Source organism: Emys orbicularis, chromosome 10, assembly GCF_028017835.1.
Source record: "Emys orbicularis isolate rEmyOrb1 chromosome 10, rEmyOrb1.hap1, whole genome shotgun sequence".
Classification (NCBI taxonomy): domain Eukaryota; kingdom Metazoa; phylum Chordata; order Testudines; family Emydidae; genus Emys; species Emys orbicularis.
The window spans coordinates 71,777,898-71,792,764 of NC_088692.1; the positions used below are offsets into that span (position 1 = coordinate 71,777,898).

The following is a 14,867-nucleotide window of genomic DNA, read 5'->3' on the forward strand; positions in this document are numbered from 1 at the left end:
ATCAAATATATGATAGCTTCCTCCAGATAAGCTCTTCCCTCCCTCTTCTCTACTCTCCAGGTGCCCCAGTCCATTTGCTCTGCCGTAGTTTCCCAAATATATCCTCCTTCCACCCTGCCCACCCCATAGCATTTGGAGCAGGTTCAGTATGAAAGCCTATGGGCAAAAACAACAGCCAGTTGATAGTGCTGATATTAATGACAGTGTTTAAAGGCAGGGGGCTCCCTTGAGGAAAGAGCTCACATGGCCTCACCCCTGTCCTACACTCGTTGCTCTACCCCCCGCCCTACTTCCTCTTTGTAGTTGTGTGTGTGTAGGAACAAGAGCCCACACATGGCCTCACTTGTCCCCTACTGCTTTCACTCCCTAGTCCCTTCCCCTATGCAGCATAAAATTGTCCATTAGTGGCACAGAGCACCAGAACTCCAAGGTGGGCTCACTCCAAGAAAAAGCCATTTCCCTCTCCCCCGCCGACTGCTTTTTTTCTCACTCGGGTCCTGCATAAAAAGCATGAATGCAGCAGATGGCTGGGGAGAAGCACCTGAGTTGTACTGGGATGGTACGTATTCTTTTTTTATATAGCTAGTTGCACTTTATCAAATGAAAATAATAAAAATAACCCCACAGAAGCCAGTGCCTAAACTACGCATCGAACTGACAAGAATGTTTTTACTACGGCCTCTTGCCTAGGTTTATTATTGCTGTCTCCATGCTTCCCCCACCGGAAAACAGAGTGAAGTGTTCCAAGTCTACATTCAAATGAAAAATGTTGAAATAACCTAATTCCAGCTAACTGGTACATTTAATGGACAATTCCAATGGCTCAATAGTTAATGTTGGGGCACAGAATCCAGGGTCTATATGCCTCCCTCTCCCCGATTTATGCAAAATTTTAACTTTGTTTTAAAATTGTTTCTAGCCCCTGTAGGTGTGAAGGAAGCCTGCCACATGTGAACATATGCTGTGTTGTCTTTCTGGAGCTGTGGCTAGAGAGATTTAGATGGTCGCAGTGATCTGAACTTCCCAATTCATCACTGGTTGTAAATGATGAAGCCTGACTATGACCCTTTTAAAATGTGAATATTTATTATTATTATTACTATTAATATGCTTATTCAGAGGTTTAATAGCACAGAAGTTAAATACGACAGACATTGTCATGATATAGAAGATTTCAGTCTCCCTGTGGTCATGTCAGGTGAAATACCAACACTTGCAGACTATACAATGGGAGCAAGTATGTGAGTTTGACAGAGGCATCTGTTATTGAGACTGTGCCTTTAAACACAATGCAACTTTGCCTGGAAGTCCCACAATAGCATAGCTACTTTTTTGGGTACGCTCACCATGGTCCCCTAGCAGTCTCACTATTTCATATAGAGAGAATCAGAGGTCATTTTCACTGAATTCATGTTCCATTAATGCTTGTACCTTGCGAGGTGGAAAGATCGGCTGGAGCGGGTGGGAAGGCATGAAATGAAGGGTATTTCATGGTGCTGGAATAATTTAAGTTGCAGCAGGACATATGGAGTCCACACAGCCCACCATCAGTGTAATATCTCAGCATTGTACAAAATTAAAGAGCACAGTAGTGCCTGTGACAGGGTGGCATCCGGCATCCTCTTTGTGTCAAGTGAGGTGCAGAAGCATGACTAGGGTAGCATCTGACACAAAGCCCTTCTCTCTACTCTTGGTCCCTGTTTGCCTCAAAGACTTTGCTTATTCTGCTAAGAGCTTAGAAGGAGGATTTATTCTTTAAATGTTGCAAAGTTAAGTACTTGGAGGCACTCTCAGCATTAGGGCAGGATAGATCGTGCTCATGCCATGTGTGTGCTTGTGCCCTGTCAGAGTCAGAACAGCATCAAACAGGAGAAACAAGCAATTAAAGCTTAATTAGCCTGGCTGGAGTAAACATGAAAAACATTAACTGCCTTTCCTTAGGGCAATCACTCCTTGCTAATGCTGGCTGAAGGTCTCCTAGGCTGGATTCAGCAAAAGAACCCTTTTTGATATCTTATGCAGGTTTAACATGGATACGTTATGAAGTTGTATCAAGGCCGAAGGCACAATTAAGTCAGTTTTCAACCTTAATTCTACATTGCCTGGGTTTTGGGTGCTTGATTGAACGTTAACATTGCCTTAACATTTTTTCATGACTAACCTCACGTATGCACCTGTGGAATGCAGAGTTCAGCTTGCCAAACACACTGTAGACAGTAGTTTAGCATCTGTAAAATTGCGTTTCCCTGGTTCACTCAACTGTTTGCTCTCAAACAGCCTTAAGTCATTGCCTTTCTCAGTAAAAATGGTGGCAATGTTGACCAGAGCACCAGTTTATCCCCTACTCTTTGGAAGTGTTTACAACCCCATCAACAGGTAAGAGAGTGGTATTCCCTAGTACTGTGCTGCTGTGTTAGCACTTGAACTCATCCCAGAAGCTACCGGTCCCTAACTTTTGGACAAGAGTCAAACCTGCTCTTAAATAAACCAGAGTGACATATATTGATAAAAGCTCACTACAGAGGACAGACTTCCAAGACCAATGCAAATCAGGAGTGGAAACTATGAACTGTTGCCAGATAATGGAAATGTGTAGAATTGAACCAAAAATGGCTCCTAAACTAATTCACTCTGAGCAGATGGTTGTCCTTCCAGGTGGCGCGCCTGGACTCTGTGGAAGAGTACAAAATGTTGCCACTGATAATCAAATTTTGTAGATGTCCAAGAAAAAACAAATCCCCCAAACAAACATTTAACAGGATAGTGTATTTTAAATAATTTCTTTGTTAATATTCTTAATGCATGTGTACATGAAATCTTGTATTAAAAAATTAAAGAAAATCTCATTTCTTTAGAAGTAATTTTAAATGCAGAAATATTCACAAAGGCTAACAAAAATACAGCTCTGCTTTTTCTATACCTATAAGAATTAAAAGTATTGCAGTTATTTAGAACTGGCAAATAAAAGCAATCCTCTGAGTTCTAGAGATTTTCACAAAAGGACCACATTTTATTATATACATAGCTCTGATGTGCAAGTATGCAATCAATATGTACACTTACATTCCTAACTGTTTCCATCATTCTAGAGTATTCACAGTAGAATCAAGCGTAAGATTAGAAATGTGAAAAGGCCATAACAGTGATAGAAAAGAAAACAAATCAAGATACGCGGTGGGATTTTTTAGGACATTTACTTGCTAATTAAGCTAGAATTTCATTTTGGAGCAGACTAAAAATATAATTCTGAAATAAGCTATAACTTAAGTATGCTTGTTGTTATGGGTTCATAGAAGTTGCTGTTACCAAAAGCATTATCAATCAGTCTTCTGACTTAAGCAATAGCACTGACCAGAAAGACCCTGTTGCAGAGAAGCTGCTGCAACCTTACTAAGTGGCTATATATTTGTCACTGTTTTGCATATTAATATGCATTTCAATACCTGTGTTGTACATTTATAAAGAGAACCAATTTTCTTCACTCAAAACACTTTATGTGGCTATATCTGCTCCTCGCAGTTCAATAGAAGTGTAAAAGAGAATATATGCAGCTGAGGACTTCACAGAGGATCCTGAGATCTCAGATACTTCATGATCATCAAACTTATACCAGCGCTGTTTTGTAGCATTTCTGCAGTAAGCGGTGTAGTGCCCTCCATCCAACCCTCCATAATGATTCTGGGGGGAGAAAAAAAGTGGAAAGAGATTAAAAGAATACTACTACTTTTTGGCAAGAGCCTCTCTTGTAGCCTGCTTCATGATTTAACCAATCTGTGCTTTGCTACCACTTCTGCCCTTAGCTAGAATAATAAACTTGAATGCCATACTTTGACCAACATGAAATCCCATTGCAGTAAATATCAGACTCGCTCTCCTTCCTTTTTTCTACAGTTTAATTTGTATCCAGGCAGGAGGCATAGAAATCCACGTGACTCAAAGTGACCTTGTAATACTGGACATACAGATAAACGTTTTTTAAACAAGATGGATTTACCGCTAAGTTTTAAAGTTGGCTGTGGTTACTTACCGATACTGAAAATAGGTTGTATCTCTTCAAATTACTCTTTGGCCCAATAACATATTGTGACAGGTCAAGACTTTCCAAAGGGAAATCTACAGATGTTTGTAGCTTTTGCTTCCACCTTCCATCATAGGAGAATCTAGAGAGAGCACAAATCAGCACTAGCCAGAGCAATGCTTCAAGAGATGTCCCAAATTGATTCCATGTTTATAATTATTTCTTACTCACTAATTTTAACTGGGAGCTGAGCTAAATAAGACTAAACAGTAAGTTTCACAGCTAAGCAGAGTGTCAGGGATACCTTACAATTTAAGGCTGCAATACTGCAAATACTTCCATTGAGTTCAGTAGGTAAAGTTACACACACACATGTGACAACTCATATCAGCGTTTCCAGAATGGGGGCCTAAGAAAATAGGAAGCAGATGAAAACTAGATGTAAATTCTTGATATCCATGGGCTCAGGTTGTCTGTATAACATTCTGTATTTTTAAAAAGTCTGTGGCTTTACTACCCCTAAAGTCTCCATTAAGGCCAAGTTAACTGCATTTATAGATACATGTTCACAACGTATTGTCTTACCGTTTCAAGTGCACCAGAAGAACGGGTGGCAGTTTCCAAATCTCTAATTTTTTCAAAGAATCCCTTCGTGTTTTGCAATGGCTACAGTAAAATCTGTTGTTATCTGTAAGTTTCTCCTCTTTGGAGAATAATCTAAGGCATTCCTAGGACAAAACATAGAAAACACACTTAAAAGCCTGGTGTTTATAAAAATAAAGATGTAGCTCAAATACCTGTCTGCTATTGTACAGGAGCTACATGTGCACCATGTTTCATAAGAATAATTAGGAAACTTTAGTTCATGAATCTATTCATGAAAATAACTTTTACTCCACATAGGTAGTAGTTATGTTTCGAAATGTTGCTACTGCTTTGTTAATAATAATAAAAAAAGCAAGTATCCTACTATGACCTGCAATCAAGAGTTTAGTTACTACAAAAAAGTTGTTTAAACTACAGTAGCACAAAAGGCACCTACATCTGTCAGTGTAGTCATATATGTAAAATTGATTTTTTTTTAAATCCTTCCCAAATAAAAATAATTGAAAGAAAAAGACAACCATATATACCATGGTTCATCCTAGAGCAAGTTACACTGGCCAGATTGACATACCCCCAACCAAAAAGGCTGAAGCAGAAGTAGCACCATACAAAAACCCTAAAGCGTAATTATTTGGATTGCAGTAAAAGCACACATTCCCTCTCTATTACTAACTTACCTGTAGTGTACATTTACTAGTGGATGCAAGTGGCAATGACAAATACATGAAAGCCTCAAACGTTCGGGACTTTTTGTGACACGTAAGACATTGCACTGTAGATTTGAACTGGCCTTGAAAAAGTGCCACAATAATAGATTCATTGAGCTGCTTGTGTTTGTGCCAGGCTAGTTCTGCTGCTTTGAAGTCATCAAGATGATCATTATTTTCTTCCTTATACCTCTTCCGATTGTCAGCCTGGATATTATAAAATTAAAATATCTTATCACCATATAGCATCACTTTATATGTAAGTACAAAGATGGGAAGCTGTATGATAAGGTTTTATACACTATGCAAAAAATTTTAAGCATGCCAACAAGCTATATAATTGGTATCTGGTCATATTTCTGTGTTGTCCTCTTTAGTACCAGGATAAACACTTATTGTTGGGATTTCACCCCTCATTTTACTGCCACCTGTAGAACACCCCATAACCAATGGCAGCACATGCTTCAATATTAGCACAAGTGCATAAAATGGAAGTTGATTTAGATAGTTAACCTGTATTTCAGGAGTTTACTGAAGGATTCTTGCACAAATAATTTGCCGTACAGATAATATATTTGAAACATTCTGGTTTATATACTTTAAAAAGATTTACAACATCCCCATTGTGAATATCAACTGTGATGGAATCCAATTAGGAGCAACAAATCATCGTTTTCCCCCAAAAGCCAATAATTATTGCATGAAAATGTCTCCCTTTCTGGCAACCTATGCCTCCAATATCTGCGTGGGTGGGGTCGGGTGTGGGAGACATATAGATTTAAATGCAACAACAAAATTCTGAAAACAGGGATATTAATTTAAAATAAGATGAGGTAAAGTAGTTTAACTCACGATCATGATATGGAGAATGTATAAACATCACTAGACACACAAAGGAACAAGTATTATGCTGCAATTTACTTACTTCCTAATGGGCCATAAAAATAAGTAAAAAAGACAGACTGAAGACAACACTTTAAAATGAAGAAACATCTGAATACATATTACTGTATTGCTGGCTTTATTATACATTTAACTCAGGAAAAAACAAGTGTAGGGAAAAAGTATAAAAAAGAAAATGATCCATAATTATCTTAAACAATATCCTTTTTAAGTGTGAGAAAAGACAACATTTTTCAAAGGACTTCACTTTAATCAAATAAGGCTCTTGGAGAGATCACCATTTTTAAATCATGGAAACACTCTTCTTAAAATTACAAATGGGCTCATGCTACACCTGGGTAACAATATGCAAATTGCCACTTGTATCTAAATGGCCATTCGTGTGTCTAATTACTCATTTAACCTCTCAATTGCAGTATCTTTAGGCTCAATTCTTGGCTCCTCCTCCAGCTACTTTGTCCTAAAGCAGCCAAAAAGCTACCCCTAACAGGGCAGCTCAGGATTCCCCCGATACAAGGGAGTTCTTGGTAGCGCAAAGCTAGCGTAGCTGACTCTACACCACCTGTCCCATCTGCTCTATACAGGAGGTGGGCCCGGGGCAGGGCACACAGTGTCTGGATACAGCTCGGGCAGCCCAAGATCAGGGGATGGGAAAGGTGGCTTTGAAAAAAAACAACAACAAAACAAAACACCCACCCACCCGAGTCAAGTGTAAACTCAGCACAGCAGAGAATTTGAGCCCCGTGTGCATAAAGCAGGTATGCAATTGCATACATAGAAATTTTTCAATCGAGTCCTTACATTGTACACCTCTACCTCGATAGAACGGGAGCCAAAAAATCTTACTGCGTTATAGGTGAAACCGCGTTATATTGAACTTGCTTTGATCCACTGGAGTGCGCAGCCCCGCCCCCCCGGAGCATTGCTTTACCGCGTTATATCCGAATTTGTGTTATATTGGGTCACGTTATATCGAGGTAGAGGTGTACCACCTATTTCCATCTTCATAATAGCACAAAACTTCTGCCACTAAACATTTTATATTTCTGTTCTACAATCTGACTGAGATGTGTGATTTATCAGCAGGGGATTACTTACTTTATTTAGGTCTTCATGCAGTCCGTCCATTAAGAACAGGAGCAATTCTTGGGAGTCTTGCTGACTGTATCCCGAAAACTGGTCATTGATCTTCCCAATTGTAATTTTAAAATCTTTTGGACTGATATATCGGTATTGTCCTGTCCACAATGCTTTCATTATGATGCCAAACTCTTCTGCCACTTCGCCTTTATGCCCCAAGAGATTTAACCTACACAGTTAAATAGAAATACTAAATATTATATTAAGCCATTAAAACAAGACAAAATATTAATTTCCTTTTTTTAATCCAAGATTGTGTGAAGATGAAGTAAATTTTCCCAAGATTAGACAATCACTTATGTCTCGATCCTGCAAACCCTCATGCATATGTTTAACTTTACACGCACACAGACAAATGTTTGCTGGACTGGGGTCTTACTGAGAGGCTTATGTGATACAGTTTAAGTACACCAGGCTGAAGCAGTTAAAACTTTTATTTACTTTGACATTTTGCTGCTCACAGCCAGAGGGTTCATTGGAGGTAGATGCGGCAATTTTCCACTTCTCTGATTTGTACCAACTGTTAGCAAGACTTGCTCTTTTTAATCTCTGCAATACACCCAGGCACCGAGATGGTGGGTGCAATAGAAAGTTCCTGGCAAAGCGCATACTCACATATCCAAATGTTCGAAAAACCCTCACAAATTTATAACATTTGTTACTTTTAATATGACTGAGGCTTTAAAAACATAATGGCCCCATTTTCTATGTTTTGAATGAAAAATAGTAACAGTGGTAAATACACATTTGGAATTCGGCCATGGATTAATTAAAATAATCCAAGATAGAAGAAGAATATTTATTACCTGTTAATGTCATCCTGATACAAATTTCTATTGAAATAATCAGCCAGAAGTGGTGCATTGCAGAGACACTGTAATATGGAGTTCATATAGCAAGTGTTCCCTAAATTACGAAGCCCCGTGAGAGCTGGTCCCGATCCCCCAAACACAGGGTTAAGATTACGAATCTGTGGTGCAGAGAGCCTTGAGATTTCAGCTTTAGTGTAACATAATGGTCTGTAAGGAAGAAACTGTTGTTAGCAAACTGGAGTTTTCTATTCTTATTACTACGCTTGCCTTATGGCCTATCATAATGCTCCGTTCTGTCATGCGGGCACCCTATCCTTCCCTCATATCGTAGGTCAGAATAAATTGGGAGCTCTGAGAAGCCAGTGAGTTTTAGCCCTTGCAGTTAAACCAGGAGTGGGCAAACTATGGCCCGCGGGCCGGATCCGGGCCCTCAGGGCTTTGGATCCGGCCTGCGGGAATGCCCCCTGTGGCGCTGCGGGCGCCGCTCTCAAAAGTGGCTGGCACCACGTCCCTGCGGCCCCCGGGCTGGGGGAGGGCTCCGTGCATTGCGTTTGCCTCCAGGCACCGCCCCCGCAGCTCCCATTGGCCGGGAACGGGGAACTGCTGCCAAGGGGAGCTTTGGGGGAGGTACCTGGAAGCACGGCAAGGGCAGTGCACGCTAAGCCCTCCACCCGCCCTCCCCCAGGGGCCGCAGGTGCGGGCCCGGGACAGGGCAGGGCAGGCATGTAGGGAGCCTGCCCTGGCCCCGGTGAGCACCGCTGCCACTCCGGAGCCGCTTTAGGTAAGCGGCGCCGGGCTAGAGCCCGAAGCCCTCCTGCGCCCCAACTCCCTGCCCTGAGCCCCCTGCCGCACCCCACACACCTCCTGCACCCCAACCCCCTGCCCTGAGTCCCCTCCCACAGTCCACACCCCTCCTGTACCCCAACCCCCTTCCCTGAGCCCCCTCATATACCGACACCCCTCCTCTGCCCTAATCCCTTGCCCTGAGCCCCTTCCTGCACACTGCACCCGCTCCCACACCCCAACCCCCCGCCCCGGCCCTCCATACAATTTCCCCACCCAGATGTGGCCCTCGGCCCAAAACGTTTGGCCACCCCTGAGTTAAACAGTGTGCCTCATATCATTTAACAGACTTCTCCAACCACGTGGTACTGACTAGCTCTGAAGAGATACCGGTCCTTGGCCAGAGATGCAGATCCGTATGCTCAAAGCACATAGAATATCAACAGACCCACCCTCCTCACTAAGAAATAAAATATCCTCCCTGAGGAAGCCATAAAATGCCATCATTTAAGGTATTCAAGACTAGACAAGGGAATCATGGGAGATTCTGTAGCAATTTATAAATACTGGCCTGCAGTGATGCACAGGGATAGACTAGATCAATGTTTCCAAACGGTTGGGTCAAGGAATTAAACCTACTATAATTTAGAAATGGAACATCTTCCCATTTCACAATAAACAGCAGCCTAAGGCCTGACAGCACGCAGACAAACAAACGGCTGCCTTTTAAAAGTCAGCATTTACCAACGCTCCCCACATAATGGTGTCTAAAATCTCTATATGTTATTGTTGGTAAACAAGGAGAAATCACTGTGCAATGGGGATCACTGTATACGGTGTTCAGCTTTGAGCTCTGCAGCTATGTAGTTTCAATCTATCAGAAACGTTCCATGTAAACCAATGGGAAAGAGTTAATAGAATTCAGGTGGGCAAACTCGAGACCCTATAATATTGTACTAGCTGTGATGTTTTGACTTAATTTATCAAACATACTTATTTTCACGACTGATTGCAGGAGTTACAGGAATTTTTTTCTTCTCTTCCTCCTGAATGGCTTGGGTTATGTCTGGTGAAGAGTAGGATCGCTTCAATTTGGAGTGTTCTCTGTCCCGTTCAGAAGTCACCTGTGGCTTGGCTTTATGAGTTGGTGGAGTGGATGGAAGGGTGGATGAAGGAGCCATTTCCGGGGGATACAGCTGAACAGTATTTGTTGGCGAGTGGTAATAACGAAAGGTTCCAGTGATTGGATCCAGAAACTTGGGTGATAAAAATTAAAGTTTAAAAACGGTGTAAAATCCCTCAATAGACTAGTTGATTAATACTATTAAACTACTAAAACTACTGGCCAGAATAATTCTAATATGAAGAGATTGCAGACTACAGTAATGTGACTTGATCTCAATATCTAGTGAATAGCATCATTCTTCCCAAAGTATGCATTAAATATTGCTGATAAAGCTCCAGTCATTTCATTAACAATAATCTTAAAGTTTAGAAAATAAGAACAATCACGTAGAAATTTAAAGGGGGGGGAAGTCAACCCAAAACTATTTTATAATGAATGTGCAAATAAAAGCCATTACCACATTCAGGTGGGTGACTCAGGGCCGCCCGGGGGGGGGGGGGGGGCGCAAGTGGGGCAAATTACCCCAGGCCCCACAGGGGCCCCCACGAGAATATAGTATTCTATGGTATTGCAACTTTTTTTTATGGAAGGGGCCCCCGAAATTGCTTTGCCCCAGGCCCCCTGAATCCTCTGGGCGGCCCTGGGGTGTCTAGATTTTTGGAAATTATAATTACCTTTGCCCAGCCTGCAGGCAATCCTGGTACTATCCTCCCCATTTCCTCACTTCGTGCTCTCATCAACGGCTCCCGCTGGGACTAATACAATACAATTAAAATATAAAGGCACATGAAGTTATTGTTATGCAGAGCAGCATGTCTAGTTTGTCTTTAGTATTCTGTAAATTCTCCATGTAGCTAAAAGGTTACACATAGAACAATTCAATAAGAACCACTAGTGTTCTAAGTAGAAATTTGGATATTTTTTTTTTGTCTAGGGCAGAAAACTGATAGTATGTTTCTATTATTTAGCATCAATTGATCTAAATGAATGACATTTATTGTCACACACCAAAATAATGCAAATCCATCTAATTGCACATATAAAACAATTTGATTCTCCAATTCCTTTATTATCAAAATCACTTTAGGTATGTGTGTGTTTGTGTGTTCTCACTAAATATTTATGAATGACTCTCCCACTCCTCAAAAAAAACCCCAAAAAAACCAAAAGCAAAAAAAAAACCTCCACCACAAAAAGGAAAAAAAGGAAAACAGTGGGATAACAAAATAAGTCATGAAACACTTGTTAATCCCATAGGAAATAAAAGGTACTTTCACTTGAAAGTGTTAAATATGTTTTGCTTTTTACAGGAAAAAATGAAAAATGTATGTAAAGTAACACAAACAGCTGCAGAACACAGCACAGATTCCTCCTAAAGAGAAGATCTTAAAAATAAATGAGGTGGAATTTAACATGAGATAAAATTACAACAATATGACATCTGCTCTGGGTTTCTTTCAGCTACATACAACACTCTGTATTTACTTTAAGTCTTTCAGTATCTTGTTCAGTATCCTCTCTTTGAGCTCCACTTTCTGGTTGTCCTTTAACCCCAGTGTGCTGTAAAAGATTTTGAAAAGAGACTTTCAATTTTCATATGGAATTACTGAGTGTCAGTGAGTGAGTGGCACTTCGCTATAGGAAGTGTTCCCTAAATTACGCTATAGCAAAAGATTGAAGGGTAAACCTCAGTTTGTTTCAGTGACTACAACAGATACATACTGTGGCACTCTGTACCTCAAATCAGCACCCTGGAACCCCCATATTCACTCCTGTCATATAATTATGATATATTCCATACAAAGCATGAAATAGAGAATCATAGAAATGTAGGACTGGACAGAACCTCAATAGGTCAGCAGCCAGCACATCCCTCGGCCCGCGCTGCTTTCCGCAGCCCCCATTGGCCTGGGACGGCAAACCGCAGCCAGTGGGAGCTGCGATCGGCCGAACCTGCGGACACTGCAGGTAAACAAACCGGCCCGGCCCGCCAGCAGCTTTCCCTAATGGGCTGCATGCCAAAGGTTGCCGATCCCTGAACTAGACCATTCCTGACAGGTGTTTGTCTAACCTGTTCTTAAAAAACCTCCAGTGACGGAGATCCCACAACCTCCCCAGGCAATCTGTTCCATTGCCGAACTACCCTGACAATTAAGAAGTTTTTCCTAATGTCTAACCTAAACATCCCTTGTTGCAATTTAAGCCCATTGCTTCTTGTCCCATCTAAGACAAAATCATGGCGCAAGTCTAATTATGGAGCTGCAAGCACACCTTCACAATATTGATAAAGAAAAAAAGGATAAACAAAAAGGGATCTGATGGACTAATTGCTTTCATTTAATATGGTATAGAAAGTTTAAAAGTAGGGGGTTTTATATTTCTATATAAAAAGTAGAAATGTTTACTTCTAACATCCCACTGTTATTAGAGCTGCGCAAAATGTATGTCAAAATTAAAAGACACTAGATTTGTTCATCTGAGTTTATGGAGCTTCTGAGTGATTAAAGACTTCCTTTGCATTAATATCACTGATGTTAGGCATGAATTCCACTCCCCCCTAATCTGAAGTTTAGAGAAAATTTCAACATCTTTTTATGGTGCATTTTCAAGCTGTAAATGTGGCTATTAATCTGCGGTGAAGCCCAACCTATTTCTTCAGATCTTCCGATTAGCTGATTCTATTTTATGACCACAGGAGAGTAAATGTGACTGATCTTGTTCACTTTTCTTAGGCTTTAGTGGGATAAAGGAAGGAGATATGATGCCAGAAGAGGGAGTGGGGAGCCCTGCTCTCAAACAGAACACTGGATGGGGGTAGTAGACTACTTGTCCTTCCCACACTTGTTAACAATACTATGACCTTTATCCTCTCCTGCAAGAGTTCTGTCTAACCTGGGGCATTTGGGAACCAATTATGGCTGTGATTCTGTCCTTCCCCAGCACAAGTTACAGCAGTAAATAGAGGATTGGTATAACAGAGTAGAGTGCCACCATGCCTCTGAAATGCCGCCTATGCTGGGGATGAAAGGATAGACAGAACATGAGTCAGTTCTATTGGCTCTATATCAGCAGGGATTTCCCCAGCCCCAAAGGGCATTCCCTGCTGCCCAGCTCTGGGCAGAATCTGGCCATTTTATGTTGCTCAAATAGCACAAAGTGGGAATGAGGATCTGCCCCTTTGGGGTTTGTTTTGCATTTTTCCACTAGTTTTAAATTAAAAATGTCAGGTCCCAAACAAAACCCAGTTACTTGCAGTTAAATCCCTCAGCGCTGGCATTTTCCCAATGTAAGCAATCTGATACACACTGACAAAACTGTGCCAAATGATTACTCTATTTTCATTTTGTGGCTGTTGAACTGCTCGTTTACTAACCTTGCTTGAGACTGACACCCCTGTCACAGATGTATCTCCTAACGCACGCCTCTGCATTTCTGGTGTTCGAGTCCCCTTTTCTCTTTCTTCCGCGGATACTTTATCAAGCTCAGATTTTTTTGCAGCAGTGTTTTCATGTTCAGTTTTATTTTGTCTTTTTGCTTCTAATACTTCTTTGCACGCTCTCTCTTGCTCTTCCTTTTCCTTTTGTTCCCTAATTGCCTGATCTTCCTCCTGTCTCCTTTCTCTCTCTTCTTTTGCTTGCTGTAGCTTTTCTCGGTGCTCCTTTTCTTCCTGTTCCTGCTTCTCCAATTTGAGCTTATCTCTTTGTTTCTCTTGTTGTCTTTCCCGCAATTCTTTTTCCCGTTTGCTCTTCTCCAACATGGAAGCTGTTTCTGCGTGTATGAGGCTTTTCTCTTCTTCTGTCAGCATGGGCTTTGCTTCAAACGGTGGCTTTGTGGAACGATCTGGAATCATTCTTCCATTCTGAATAGGATGTTTGTCAAGAGTTGTACCTTCAGATTTTGGACTATTATCATCATCATCAAGAAATTTTGCTGAAGGCTTTTTAGTACGATCAATCTGAAATAATAAAAACGAAGTATAAAATGAGAATAAAATGTCAACTAGAAACATTTGTTACAGTCCCTAATATCACATAGCACTAGGATCCTCTAGCAACACTACCTTCTTTAACTAAACTGCCTTTGGACTTGTATGAGTAAAGCCTACCACATTGTTTTAGCCATCTTGCTTTTCAAAACTTCCATTTATGGAACCTATTAGTGAAAAATGTTCCATCAAAGTTCTGTGCAGACTTCAGTTACTCCTGGTCTTTATTAATATTCCTTGAGGGCTGAAGGAGACATTTTCAAGGGTGGGGGAACCCACCTTAGATTTGTACTCCTCACTTTTAACATCTTGGCTGCTATGCTTTAGATTTATAATAATGAAGCGTTCAGTAGAAAGCCCTGAATAGAAATCAAAATAATAATGTTTCTTCAATGTAAAAAAAAAAATTGTTTAAGGAAAGATATGTGAAAGGGCAATACTGAAAGACAACTTAAAAAAGTCTACTTCTGCCAGATAAAACAAACATGATGGAAGCAAGCAGACTGTTGTGTCATCCATTTTGTTTGACCATCCATTTGATTTTTAAATGGTTTTGCATAATTCTTCTTGACCTGCATATTCCACCAGAAACCAGAAGGCAATGTTGTTTAGTAGTTGGGGAACAGGACTAGAGCAGAGAACTCAGTGTTAAGAGTTTTGAGTGGCCTCAGGCAAATCACACACCATGCGTGTTTCAGTTTACCCATTAATAAAACTAGGATATTAGGTGAGCATTAACAGTTTGTACAGCACTTTGAAGGTAAGTAGGGTTAAAACTGATTATTAT

The 14,867-nt window shown here is 40.8% G+C and overlaps 1 protein-coding gene across 1 annotated transcript in view; it reads right to left on the minus strand.

The window, feature by feature from the left end:
* Positions 1 to 2,845: 2,845 nt before the first annotated feature.
* USP8 (ubiquitin specific peptidase 8) overlaps positions 2,846 to 14,867 on the minus strand; it is a 35,001-nt gene continuing 22,979 nt past the window's right edge. Inside the window, exons 11-20 of the mRNA XM_065411640.1 lie at positions 13,469 to 14,050; positions 11,581 to 11,655; positions 10,770 to 10,850; positions 9,963 to 10,225; positions 8,181 to 8,393; positions 7,333 to 7,543; positions 5,302 to 5,538; positions 4,604 to 4,746; positions 4,028 to 4,160; positions 2,846 to 3,678 (exon numbers count right to left, since the gene is read on the minus strand). Coding sequence (XP_065267712.1) covers positions 3,493 to 3,678; positions 4,028 to 4,160; positions 4,604 to 4,746; positions 5,302 to 5,538; positions 7,333 to 7,543; positions 8,181 to 8,393; positions 9,963 to 10,225; positions 10,770 to 10,850; positions 11,581 to 11,655; positions 13,469 to 14,050 — 2,124 coding nt within the window. The 3' untranslated portion in view covers positions 2,846 to 3,492. The remainder of the gene's footprint in view (positions 3,679 to 4,027; positions 4,161 to 4,603; positions 4,747 to 5,301; positions 5,539 to 7,332; positions 7,544 to 8,180; positions 8,394 to 9,962; positions 10,226 to 10,769; positions 10,851 to 11,580; positions 11,656 to 13,468; positions 14,051 to 14,867) is intronic.